The sequence below is a fragment of the Phoca vitulina genome, unplaced genomic scaffold (genome assembly GCF_004348235.1).
Source record: "Phoca vitulina isolate PV1807 unplaced genomic scaffold, GSC_HSeal_1.0 scaffold2, whole genome shotgun sequence".
Taxonomy (NCBI): domain Eukaryota; kingdom Metazoa; phylum Chordata; class Mammalia; order Carnivora; family Phocidae; genus Phoca; species Phoca vitulina.
In genome coordinates, this window is record NW_022589705.1 from 24,043,133 (window position 1) to 24,056,802 (window position 13,670).

The 13,670-nt window shown below is 45.1% G+C and overlaps 1 protein-coding gene across 8 annotated transcripts in view; it reads left to right on the top strand.

Moving 5' to 3' along the window:
* Window positions 1–13,670, top strand: part of BCAR3 (BCAR3 adaptor protein, NSP family member) — a 239,328-nt gene that overhangs the window by 159,870 nt on the left and 65,788 nt on the right. For 6 of the 8 annotated variants that reach the window (XM_032423373.1, XM_032423364.1, XM_032423358.1 and 3 more), the window contains one exon: window positions 4,960–4,999. In XM_032423373.1, the coding sequence (XP_032279264.1) occupies window positions 4,960–4,999 (40 nt within the window). Of the gene's footprint in view, window positions 1–4,089; window positions 4,826–4,959; window positions 5,000–13,670 lie in introns of those variants that run through there. The other 2 variants (XM_032423401.1, XM_032423416.1) reach the window with 2 other exon arrangements.

Genomic DNA, 13,670 nt, shown 5'->3' on the forward strand with positions numbered 1-13,670 from the left:
TGCATGAAAGAATCCTCTTATTACAAATGATTTCTCTTTGTTATATCCAGAAGGACATTTGTTTGGCAACACTGTTAGCCATTAATTTATTCCATAATATTTCAAGAAGTCAAAACATTCATTCATTTAAAACATTCTATAATTTAAGACAGACATAGGGTACTTCATTCCTCATCTGTATTCCAAGCATTCAGAAAAGATCTGGTAGTGAAGTTTGGCTTGTATATTCAAGATGGAGAACCTCTTAACTCAAAATAGCAAACGTGTAGATCAAGTGTCCTTTTAAGAGGGAGGCACTATTAACCTCGTTACTGATGAGAAACAAACTAAAATAGTAAATACATCATTTCTGTGACTCCCAACTACACATCCCTCAGAATGAACCTAAGAAAGCGGGACCCTGGAAAGACTGATTTAACCGGAGTAAACACAGTGATGTTATTTAAAACGTAATAAACATAAGAACAAAATAACAGGAGGGTCCAGTTTCATTCTGCCGCTTTCCTGCGGTCTGTGGACCATGCGCTGTAGGGCAGCATGCCTGACAGAGGGGCCGTGGGTGTCGGCCAACCTCACCAGTTGTAAAGGGAGATACACAACACATCATGGACTCACAAGGGTAGGGATTCATAATTTGCATAAGCCAAAAAAAAATTTTTTTTTAACTTTTCATTTATATTGCCAAGTTCCTCTGTTTGTTTTCTAGTGATCTCTGTTGGAGAATATAAATCTGTGGCTTAAGGAGTGTTTGGTGCATAGACTTGTATGAATAATTGGATATTCTATTTCAAATTAGAGGCTAGGGCTACAGGGCCAACTGCTCTGTTTTCTAGCTCACATCTTCTTTTGGCCAGCTGGGATGAAGTGGAGGCTGAGAAAGGAGACACAGCACTTCTGCATTTAAACATAATTTTTTTAAAAAATTGAAAAAAAAATAAAAATAGGAGCTAGCTCTTAAAAATAAACATAATTTAGTTCAGGGCAATGATTTTTAAAGTTTCTGGACTTGTAACACACTCTTGGTTTTATTAGACACTCTCCTGTATTCCTTCCTTGCCTGTCTAAAAAGGATGAGAACGTGAGGATCCTCTAGGGCATCCCTGGGAGCCCTGAGTTAGAATTTTAGGATATTTGGATTCCTCTCTGCTCTTGTAGCAGAATGAACCAGGCTCCCTTAGCAGAGTTCATTTGGGGGGCAGGGTCGAAAGGGGACTTCAGGTTTATCTCTCACCAGAGCCTTCCCAGTTTCCTTCTCTTCTGCCCAGAGAAGTGTGTGGTAGAGGATCGAAGAGGAACACAGGAGGGGCGCCTGGGTGACGCAGTCGATTAGGCATCCGACTCTTGATCTCTCAGCTCAGGCCTTGATCTCAGGGTCATGAGTTCAAGCCTTGTGTTGGCCTCACACTGGGTGTGGAGCCTACTTTAAAAACAAAAAAAAAGAAGAGGAATACAGGAGGTTCATCTAAGGTGGGGGGCATTTTGGAGAAGACCCCAGGCTCTTTGGTGCTGGGCTCTCTGGATGGGAGAGCACGGGCTGCCCTGCCTCTAGGAGATCTTGTCTCTGCGTGGGGACCGTGCTAACCATTGCTGCTTCAGGAGCCACCAGGCGCAGCGCCTGGCCTAGTCCCTGTTGGTTATCCCACCTCTTCCCAAGAGAGCTTGAAGGCTCTGTTCTGAGAGAACTAGCCCAGAGAGTTTTTAGGTACATCTCTAGAGAAAGGAAGAAAGGAACATTTCAGCTTTCAGAGGTGAAAGGAAAAGGATTTTAGAGCTAAATCTGGTGAGAAGAGCAGATCCTGAACAAAATTCTAAAAAGAATTTACTAAAAGAATGACATTCGAGCACCTAAAAAAGAATTAAAATGACAAACCATGACTCTATGATCTTGGTATTTGGCAAATATTTTCCCAAAAATGAATGAAACGAAGCTCAAGGAAAATATTTGACAGTGTGTTAGCTGCCAGTGAAAAAGTTCAAGCTTTCAAGTGAAAATTAGAAGTTTGGAAAATTTGTATCCTCCACCATGCGCTTGACACTTCCCGATGTTTAACAACTTCTGATGAGATCAGCGACAATACTGACAAATGTGATTCTTTTTTTATATTATAATGAAATGTGTCAAAATTTAGAATATCTGCATAACTCAGTGAACCAGTATTTTCCCGGACAGTGGATACAGAATCACACATGGATAAAAGGTCCAATCAGAGTGCAGGAGAGAGATGCTGAAGAGTAAGAAGCGTGGTCCAAGATGCTGCATTACAACTAGCCTTTAAGAAATTACCACTTGTTTAGTTTTGGTGTGTATCAAAGAATAATAGCCATAATTACCTGAAGAGTCTAATGAAATACCCCGCTGTTTTCCAGTTTCATATCTATGTGAGGATGGACTTTTTTCTAAACCAAGACATAACATACTGAATGCAGAAGTAGATATGAGAGGGGCGCCTGGGTGGCTCAGTCGGTTAAGCATCTGCCTTCAGCTCAGGTCATGATCTCAGGGTCCTGGGATCGAGCCCTGTGTTGGAGGGAGGGGCTGTGTCCCTGCTCAGCAGGGAGTCTGCGTCTCCCTCTGCCTGTCCCCTCTGGTCATGCACGTGCACTCTCTCAAATAAATAAAATCTTCAAAAAGAAAAAAAGAAGTAGATATGACAATTCAGCTGTACTTCTAAGCCAGATGTGAAAAAGATTTGCAAAAATGTGAGACAGTGTCACTCTTTTCAATAAATTTTTATTAAGAAAAAATAACTATTTGTAATAAAATTATTTTATATAAAATATGGGTTCCTTTTTAAAATACTAATAAATATTTTGAAAATTTCCGTTTAATTTCTAATATCAGTAATCAGTAGATATAACCCACATGAACAAAAGCTCTTTGGGGTCCTTAGTAATTTAGAGCGTACAGAGATCCTGAGACCAAAAAACATTTGGGAACCACTGATTTCAGCCCCCCATACCTATCCTGTTTATCTATGCATTAATACTTGGGTTATGAATGTCTATAATGCACATTTTTATTTTATTTTTTCTTTTTAAGATTTTATTTGAGAGAGAGAATGAGAGAGAGAGAGCACATGAGAGGGGGGAGGGTCAGAGGGAGAAGCAGACTCCCTGCTGAGCAGGGAGCCCGATGCGGGACTCGATCCTGGGACTCCAGGATCATGACCTGAGCTGAAGGCAGTCACTCAACCAACTGAGCCACCCAGGCGCCCTATAATGCACATTTTTAAATGTGCATAAAAAGAAATTTGAAGATGAGAACAGCCTTTCAGTGGTTCTAACATCTTCCTACCCTCCCAGGGCCAGACCTTGGGGCCAGATGATTAGCCTAAGACTGGATGGCTATACGCCTGAAATGTTAATTCAGTAGAAAACCAGGGGTTCAAGAACTTAAAAGGGAGCACAGCCAAAGTGCTGCCGACAAAGTTTTTCATCACTACCGGTGGTTCCACGGATGCAAAGCCTGATGACATCGACACGGTGTCCAGAGCGTGTGGCAGAAATGGTGACCAGGCACAGGACAGATTCCAGTGCTTTGGGAAAAGATGCCTGATAAACGAACTTGAAGGCAAAGAGTTGTAAGGCTTTGAAAGACTGGCTTATACCCCTCTTTGATGGGAATGCACCCAGGGACGGTGAGCTTATGCTGTTCTCAGATCCTTTGTCCCTATTAGGGTCTCATTCCAGAACCTCATCCACTGACATGGAGAGGAGCATCTTGGATGACAGCCTGCCTCCGTGCAGGTGCCCCCGTGTACAGCCCTAAATGGACCGTCACACTAAGCCAAGCATGGGCTTTGGGGGTTGTATCCATTTCCACAAGATGGTGGTATCCCTGAGCCGTGGGGTTGGGACTCCTTGTGCTCCGGCAGTGACCAGAATCCTCTCTTATCCCGGGGAGAAGTGCTGCCATCGCTGGGGGTCAAGCCCACCCTTGCAGAGGAAGCTGCTCGTTGGGGGGACTTGTGAGGCACCCGTTCTTTCTGTAGATACACTAAGACCCTCTCCATGGAGAAGACTATTCTTACAGGCTTTAGAGCCATTCTGTCCTCTCAAAATGATGCCATCTCTGCAGGGATGTGTTGAGTTTTTGAAGTTTAAGTCTCTCAAGGCAGCTCGCTGTCTTTTCACATCCTCTGTTGAGGGGGCACCTCGCTATAACTCTGCCAGCACTGAAAACGGCCGCTCTCACGTCTCCCACTCCTCTCCTTTGCCCTAGTCGATTCTCTTCGTTTCTGTAAGAAGTCAGCCTCCTTAGGGCCACCTGCTGCTGTTTACTTTTAATTGTCTGGTTAATCCCAACGTCATATTATGACAGACACGAGCAGACATTAGATGGGGGAGAGAACAGTACTGGGGCACCAAAGAAAATGAGGATGAACTGCTCTGCTTGACACCAGGGGTGGGGGTTAATCAAGGCAGTGATTTTTTTTAAAAAGAGGAGGACGTGGTCTAGGAGGAGAGCTGGTTTACAGATTCCATCTTTTGCCCCCGGGACTGGGTGACCTCGGGCAGCCGCTGGGCCTGCGTGAGCCTCCATTTTCTTCTGTCAAAGAGGACATAACACAGCTGTCTGGTCCAGGGGACCCCTCATTTGGGCATCCAGTCCTGCTTTACACCCACCTCTATCCTCCTTGCTGTTCTGTGCTTCAGATTTTTAGGCTAATTTTTTTGCTCAAGTGAATCTAGAATTAGCACATGAACTAGTCTAACGTTTGGAGCCTGACTCTGATGAGAAAGCAGGTGGAGCTTCTAGACGGATTATGGTGGTGTCCTACCCCCTCCTGATCTGTATCTGTTCTAACTTCCTTATCTGTCTCCTGTGAGTATTGCCTGGGAGGTGGGCCCATCTTAATAATTTGAATGAAGAGAGTGAACATGATATTGGATACATTTTACTCAGCACAAGAATGCGTTGTTCCCAATTGTTCTCATACTTATGTTTTCTCTTTCCAGGGATCAGCATCTTCTGGACCCAACTCTGGAATATGTGAAGGTAGGAAACCAGGATTTAAGGTTTCGGAACTAGGACCCTGTGTAATAGATTTCCCATTTTTAACACAGTGTTGCCAAATAATGCTGCAGTCTGGCTTGTGTAGGAAGCTGCTCAGACTGGAACAACCAGGGGATAATTTGACTCTCTTAGGCCTTCAGTTACTTTGTAGGGGTCTTATGTCATCCTTTTATAGGTCTACAGTCTTTTTCCTCCTATCTGAAACCCTTGGGGGTTAGATGGGTTTTAAAATTCAGAATTGTTTTTAAAAGGTAATATGGTACACATATATAACATCCTCAAAGGGGTCTAGCTGGGCCAGCACTCCAGACTCAAACTCATTATTTTAGCAGTGAGATGTAAGAATATTCACACAAAGTGGGATAAATAGACTACAAATGATTTTATGTAGCTCAGCTCATGCTTTGCCACCAAAAGAGGTCAGGTTTGTTTTGCTGCCAAATGACTTAAAATTTTTCAGTTTTCAGAGTGTTTTGGCTTTTAGGGATAGTAGATAATGAATTGTGAGCCTGAGTTTATCTTCAGTGGAGGACTGCAGGCTCCCTGAGGTTTTCTGAGTCAGCCTTCCGTTCCGACAGCCACTATCCTGTGTAGTAGCTCATCTAGGACCAGGAGCTGTGGTCATATGCTGCTTTCCAGTGGGGCTGACATTCAGTGCTTCTAAATAGTCAATACTCTGAAACAATGATTTCCTTCTGAGCAGAAAGAAAAGATGCTTTTCACCACCACCACCCCCATTTTTGGGGGGTGTATATGTTTGCTTCATTTTATTTTTGAGAACTGAAATCTGGTACCTACTACAGAAAAGAGAACTCTGATTTGTCACACTTCGTTTCTTGGATTTATGACAACATAAATCCTTAACTTTTAGGACAAATCATGGCATGTGTTAAATTTGAAGGTGCTTGCGTCCCAGGAGCCACATTCCATCCTCTTTATTCCAAGGGCAGTGTCACAGTTTGGGAGTATTTGGATAGATAGTTTTTTTTTTTTCGTGTTGTTTTTCGATTGTTGTTTTTTCGTGTGCCTGTTGGCATTTTTTCTCTTTAGACCAGAGGATGGATGATAGAGGAGAAACCTATAGTAGAATCACTTAGTGGCTTGAAGTAGTCATAATAAAGCTTGTTGGAATGGAAGCGGGTATTCTTTTTTCCTCCCTCTCATTCCCAGTCTATGTCTGAGCTGTAGTTATCAGTGCAGCAAATGTACAATCCGAAGCCAGCATGGCTGTCATGCCAGAATCACGAGAGAGCTTTATAAATGATGTCAGGTGCCTCTGGGTGCATCTTTTTATGCAGGTTGTATGCTGCAAAGCATTCGGGGGGTGATATTCACAGAGACTGTGATTTGACTTGAGCACGACATAAAAAATGTGCCCTAGCATCAGGCAGTGTGTAAATCACAGCAGCCCTTTAAAAGCCACCCATGCCATGTTTCCGAAAGTGGCTGTCTGCCGCTGTGGGCTCGCTGCGGGCTCCCACACTCCAGTAGCCTGGTTTTCCTTTCACACTGTCCAAGCCTTTAAGATAATCTGGTGATGAATTCCAAAGCTAAGCATAGATTCTGGAATGATCTGTTTTAGTATTCTTTAAGCTGTTGTGTCACATTCATGAATGTCGGTCATTCTAAGTTGAGTTGTGTTGGGTAAGAAAAGATATTGGGGTTCTCGGTGGTGTCTGTCTTGCTCGGCAGTCTTTGTCTTCCCCAGCAGTGAGAGGTGATGGGACCGCCCTTGGTGGCTGGAGGGTACTTCTTTCCAAGGACCTGTTGAGGTGTTCTGAAAGTCACTCTTTGCTCCCAGCCTTGTCTCAATCTAGTCAGGGCTTTATAAATGAACTCTCTGTGCTCCTCCCGGATGCATATGTGCATATATATATATTTTTTATCCTCATTTTGCCCCTGGTTTGGAGGGATGGTTTGGGGATTTGTTGGGCGAATGTGGGGTATTTTCATTTGCTTCTATGGTCACTGAAGCTCTGAAAGCACGTTCATGGAGGCCTTTGACCTCAAGGTCTAAATGGACCCATGTGTCATGCTTCTTGGGCCAGTGCAGGCTCATCCTAGCCTTTCTCAGACTTGGCCGCCCTCTTGAGCCTGGCTGACGAGTCCATGTCATGAAGGCCTTGTAAATCGGTGCCAGCTGGTGCCTAGTGATTTGGAGGGTGACAGAAAATAATCAAGGGAGGTGAGATAGTTATAGACAAACTGGGATGCAGTTTGGTGCCCCCTGACTTTGAGCTGTTACTTCCCTCCAAGCCCTTGGTGCACTTAATGCCTCTTGGGCATGTAGAAAAGTAGAGATTCTTTGTAAAATTCATTACATCACGTAGGGTCCCCTTCTGGTAGAGTCAGATTTATCAGCCTAAAAAAACAAGATGCAAAAGAGCACATTTTTAGGGACCTCATAATGGGGGTAGTCTGATCTCTGATGGAGATCTCTGGGTCTCTGTCTTCAAATGCCTTCTCCTTCCCATGGGAGACTTTCTAACCATCCTCACCTGGTTTTCCCAGTGCCAGGGAGGGAGGGAGAGAGGGAGGGATCTATCTATCTATCTATCTATCTGGGACTGGCTTCGCCTCTGTGGGCCTGGGGGAACTGAGGCACTGGGGGTGGGAGGCGCTGGGGCTGCAGTATTGTGGTGGAGAGAGCTGGGTGGAGAATGAATCCAAAATTCACTTCTGTCCAGTTTGGACTCTGTGTCCTCCTAACACCCTGTGCAGTTTGTAAGGAATGGCATTAATTCGGCGTGAAAGGGGACCGGTCTGGTCTGCGGTTGCTAGGCTACCAGGAGCTCCTCTGCGGGGGGTTGGGGGGGTGGGGGGGGCGCGGAGTTGGGGGGTAATGGAGGGAAATGTGCGCAGGCGGGGGAGCCCCCCAGCTGACAGAGGTTCTTTCCCTTTCCGCTGGAGCCTCCCCACAGCACCTAGACCCTACTCGCTGAATTCCGTGTTTGGATGTGATAAGAAAGTTAGAGCAGCTCCAAACCGGCCAGAGGATTTTGGAATCTCATTCGCCACTGTGTCTCTTTAATTCTGACTGTTAGAGAGGGGAGTTTTGTTTTTTCTTTTTCTACTTTTGCCTTATTTTTTGAGCCCTCACTTCTCCCTACTTCCCCGGCCCCCACAGTAGCTCAAAACATGATCATTTTGAAATTCTGATTTTAACTGTTTTGTGTAATCATGGGGTCCTTTTCTGTAATGAAGTACCATTGATTGTCTTTTTCACTGCACCGGAAAGAAACCACTTCTTCCAGGTTGGAAAGCAGAAATGTCCACAGCGGCTCCACCTTCCTTTAGTCATTTGTGACTTTGCTTAGTGGTGTACAGCTCTGGAATTTTCCTCTGCGTACCTAGCATACCTTATGGGAGATAAAAACTTTTTTTTTTTTTTTTTTAACAGAGGAAATAGCTTTTGGAGGAAATAGCCCTAGGCAAAATTGTGAGGAGGGCTTTATTTTCTGGGCTTTTTTACTTGCTCACTGCCCCATTTGGTTCTTGCCATATTTTTACCCCCATTACAATGTATTTATTCAGTGTCGTTTCTTAGACCTGTGTCAGGTAACTGCTTAGAACATTTAATAAAATAATTGTACTAAAATGTGAATAAGTGATAATAGCTCAGTGTGTTAACCTCTCCAGATGGCATTCCAATAGCACACTCCAAGTTACACAACCCTGAAGAACCCTCAGGGAGGGGAGCCCAGTCCACCCTCTGTGACTGTGGACTTACCACCTTCTTTCTGTGGGTTCCATCTTCTCACAACTAGAACATCAGGGGATGGGTTAGTGTCCTTTGAACATTTTTAGGATCCTCTATACCTGTGATAGGCTGGAGGGGAAAGTTTTTTTAGCAAGCGGGAAGAGCTTCTTAATCTATCACTCTAGATCATCTGTCACTATGAGCAGAAGTGACATGTTGATTGGAACATGTGTCTCAGACATTAAGACCAAGGATGTGAGAGCTAATAACTGCCCGTCTGTCATATTACCTCAAAAAATTGGGAATGTACCTCAACACTCCTACATGTGCTCTTACCATCCATTATGTTTTCACTTTTGTAACCCCTTCTTGAACCTATGAAACCTACTTTCATTTTCACTCATTATCATTCTTTTCACTCTTTTCCTGGGGCTACTTTTTTAAGCTTCCAGAATTGCCCCCCCATACACCAAATTTTATAAATTTATATTATTTCTTGTCCTTTCCCCCTTTATACGTATCTTCCTTGTAGACTGAAGATTTTTTCTAGCTTCTTCACATACGAGCCTTACAGTCATTTTAATAAAGCATCTCTTTTCTGGGAATGGTTTAAAAATACATTTTTTTAGGGGAGGTGGTAATTGGGGCAGAGCTGGGTAATTTTTCTTTTAAAAGAAATGTTTATTATAGATTTTGCATTTTTAAATGTCCTTAAGAAAGATAAATTGGAAAATAAAGCCAAGCAGAAAAGGAAATCGGGATGACTGTTTTTCAAATTAGCCAAGATGTAGGCAAGCCCCTTTTCGTGGCCAGGCTATAAACAGCACCATGCCCGCCTGTGGACAAAGGCCTGCTCTCCAGGCGACCGCAGTTAGCAAGTGTCAAGACGGAATGCAGCCTTTTGTCCCTGGCTAGCCTCCTAGTGAACAAATATCCTTTCTTTTATAGGCAGCCTGGGTGGATTCTTGCTAGAACCACTTGTGAGCTTTTATGAAATGATTTGCAGTTTCTGAGCTCCTTCGCAGGCTGGGAAAGGGACAGGACTGAGCCATTATCCTGAGTGGGGACCTGCACCTCCGACGGCTCCTTCCCCCACCTCCCACGCCTCAGTCCCCTCCCCGCCCCAGTGCGCATGAGCAGCTCTGGAGCCAAAGTGCCTTGGCAATCAGTCCTTTGTGGGGTTAATGCACTGAAATGCTCTTTCTGAGAGGGCCTTACAGATGTGACGGGCTGCCCGAGGCTCAGATCTCAGCAAGGCCTCTTCCTGCGGCCAGGCTGGGGCTACATTAGGTCACCCAGCAGATTAAAAGAGGAGTAATTATGCGAATTCCAGCGCCAAGAATAAGCGCGCCTGCCGGCGTTGGGGAGCTCCTGGGAGAGGGGCCCGGGAGGCTGCAGCTCCGCTTTGTGCTCAAGATGGCCGCAGCCATGGCCACGGCTAAATAGCTGCCTTTGACGAAAGTCTTTTCTTCCAGCAGGGGAAACAGGCCAGTCTGCTCTGAATTAGCCAGCTAACAAAGTCATGAAAGGGACTTACAAAAACAATGGCACGCTGTACATTCCGTGCGATTTTAGCAAGTTATATGAACCAAATAACGGCCCGCTTGGCTGGCTCTGCAGGGTTTTGCCTGAGTGTGCACATCCGCAGAGCCAGCACGGTCCCCGGTGGGACCAGAAGATCAAACGCTGCCCGTGGTGAATGTGAAACAGCCCTGGGGCTCACATTCAGAGGAGCGGGGAGAGCTCCCGTCCGTCCAACTTCTCCCACTCCACCCCGAAAACATTCTCTGCAAATCTTCTTGGGAGGTTTAATGTTACTGCAATTTAAAAACAGATTGCTGAGGCAGGGTGGGAAGACAGAAGAATAGGGGTGGAGGACAGTCCCTCATTCAGTGGAACCCTTTCCCGCAGGGGCTTTCAAAATGTGGGCATTTACAAGAAGTGAAATCGTATCATGAAAATGTATGTTCATTTCAAAATCTATATGTGAATATTGATGGTGACATTATTTATAATTGATAAAAACCGGGAACAGTTCAGATGTCCTTCAACTGGTGAATGGAGAAACTGTAGTGCACCATACAGTGGCGTGATAGCCTAAAAAGGAATGGACTGTGGGATGCGTATAAAAACTTATTAGTGACAGAAAACAGATCAGTAGTTGAAAAGGGGTAGGGGAGAGGTCCACCGCAAAAGGGAACAAAAGAACTTTTAGAATGATAGAAATACCTTGATTGTGGTTGCTTCCAAGCTCACAGGACGGTCCTCAAAAGGGTGACTCTTACTGTATGTAAATTATACCTCAGTGAGCCTGACTTTTAAAAAGCAAACTAAAACCTTATCATATTTTAGCCCTTAAGTGCTGCCACCCCCGTAGGGGAAATGTTTGGTTTTGAGACAGGCCACCTCAGACTGCTGATCACACGGAGAAAGTGCTGAGCTTGTGGATATTTTGCTGCCCTGGCTCATTCAACAGATAGTTGGGAGCATATACCATGTGTTAGTAATTGCTCAGTGGAGCGAGGGATGGGAGCCAAGTGTTATCGCGAGCCTAACCTTAGATAGTGGCAGTGGGCATGGAAAGTCAGGGCAGGGGCTGGAGGCCCTTTGGAGAATTGAGAGCTATTTTATTAGGTGAGTTGACGGCTCCATGCAGACTTAACTGGAGGAGGTGAGGGAGAGGAAGCCGGGGGAATTCCAGAGTTCACAAGAGTGCCTGGCATCTTGCCAGAAGCCAGTGAATATTTTAAGGGAGGACAGGAAACTTCCAGTTGGAGACCTTGTTACCGCAGTGACATTACATTAATTGATGAGCATTTGGGGATATCATTAGACTGGGAGGATCAGCAAACTACAGCTGGAGGAGACCAAATCTGGCCTACCGCCTGTCACTGTACGGCGCAAGCTAAAAATGGATTTTACAATTTAAATGGTTTTTTTTTTTTAATCAAAAGAAGAATGTGAAAATTGCAAAAATTCACATTTCAACATGGAGAAAGCTTTATTGAAACACAGCCACACCCATTCATTTACGTATTGCGGCTTTCTCACCATTACCATGGAGTTGAGTAGATATGACAGAATGGGCAGCAAAGCCTGACGTATTTACTGTCTGGCCCTTTACAGAAGAGATTTGTGGACCCCTGATCTAGACTATATGCATATACACTGTCCCTGTTTTACCTCCCAGTAATGCGTAGTGGGCTTTCAGCAAAAATTTTCACACCAACGCTTCCGTGGTGCTACCTTGCGTCACTGACGTCACTTTCATCTCGCCTGATGACACAGCAGTGAGTCCTCATGCAGGTTGTGAGACCTTGCACAATCACAGAGATGATGCTGTGGCAGCACTGCACGATTTGGACACCTCTCAGCAGCTTGTGGGGTGGACCTGTCCGCAGTGAGCAGCGGCTCCCCACTGGGCCTGTCACATCTGCCGTCTTCAGGTCTGCTGGCTGAAAGGCATCTGGGGACAGCACAGGGGCTTGAATCGTGACTGTTCTTGCCTGGGGCTTGTCTGGATAATGTCCTCAGGCCAGATTGCTCTGCCAGGGCAGCCTGAGGTGAGTTCTCTCGGTGTCCCAAGTCAGAAGTCAGTTCTCCCTGGGCCTCCTGAACTTGATGGTTTGACTCAAGGTCAACCCTGGAGCTGCCCTCTAGAAGTGCTCCAAGGAGCCTTGTCTGGCCTGTGAGTGGAATAAGGCTAGATTCCTATTTGTATTCTATGCTGCAGCCTTCATCCTTGGCTGACAGTAGAAGGACACGTCTGAGATCCCAAGAAATGGCAGGTGGAGAGGTGGCAAAGAGACTGGAAAACGAACATGCAAGCAAGAATGGAAGCTATGGTGTCAGACTAGACTCCATGTTATAATTGGACCTTAGAACGCTTTGCGTGTGGCCTGTCTACCCCTAACCTCATCTACTACCATCTGCTTTAGTCACTCTACCCCTCCCTGCTGGCTTTTCCTACTGCCCTGGCATGGAAGTTTCTTTTGAAGTTGAGTGGTTTAAAGTGAGTGGAATTGTGTTCCCCCAAAAGACATAGCGAAGTACTAACCCCCTACTACCTAAATGTGGCCTTATTTGGAAATAAGAGCTTTGCAGATACGATCACACTAGGATGAGATCACACTGGATTAGGGTGGGCCTTAATCCAATGCCTGGTGTTCTTAGAAGAAGAGAGAAATTTGTGCACAGAGACACTGACAGTCAGGGGGAATGCCATGCGACTGCAGAGGCAGAGATTGGGTTGATGTGTGCACAAGCCAACACCACCAAGGATTACAGCCATCATGAGCTAGGAGGAGGCAAGAAAGGGTGGTCCCCTGGAGCTTTCAGGGAGAATGTAGCCCTTGCTGACACCCTGATTTTAGACGCCTAGCCTCCAGAACTGAGAGAATACATTTCTATTTTCAAGCCCCCGAATCCGTGGTACTTTGTTAGGGCAGCCCCAGAACTAACACAGACACAAAGCTCTAACTTAGCCATTTCTCGGTTGGGTGACTTCAGGCAAGTTTCCAAAATTTTCTGGCACTCAATTTCCTTAACACTAGATGGGAGAATGTAGGAGTTAAATTAGTTGATACATGTAAGTTGTTAGCACAGTGCCTGACATGTAGGTAGCGCTCAGTAAATACTCATGTAGTAACTATCACCCTAGTTCTTTGTGTGGCTGGTCCTTCTTGACTCAGATGTCATTGCTTCAGAGGGACCTTCCCTGACCCCCCTGCTAAGAGCTGCCTCACCAAGTCACACTATCTCATTCCTCTGTGTATCATCCTTAGAGCACTTGTCCCAAATCTATTTGTTTATTTAAAAAACAAACAAAAAAAAACCCAAAAACCTCTTCCCGTTAGGATGTGAGTTCTGAGGGCAAGGACCTTTTCTTGTCTTCTTAGTATTTAGTGACTGGCTGGCTGACTGATGACCACGTAAAACCAGATACAAAGGGCA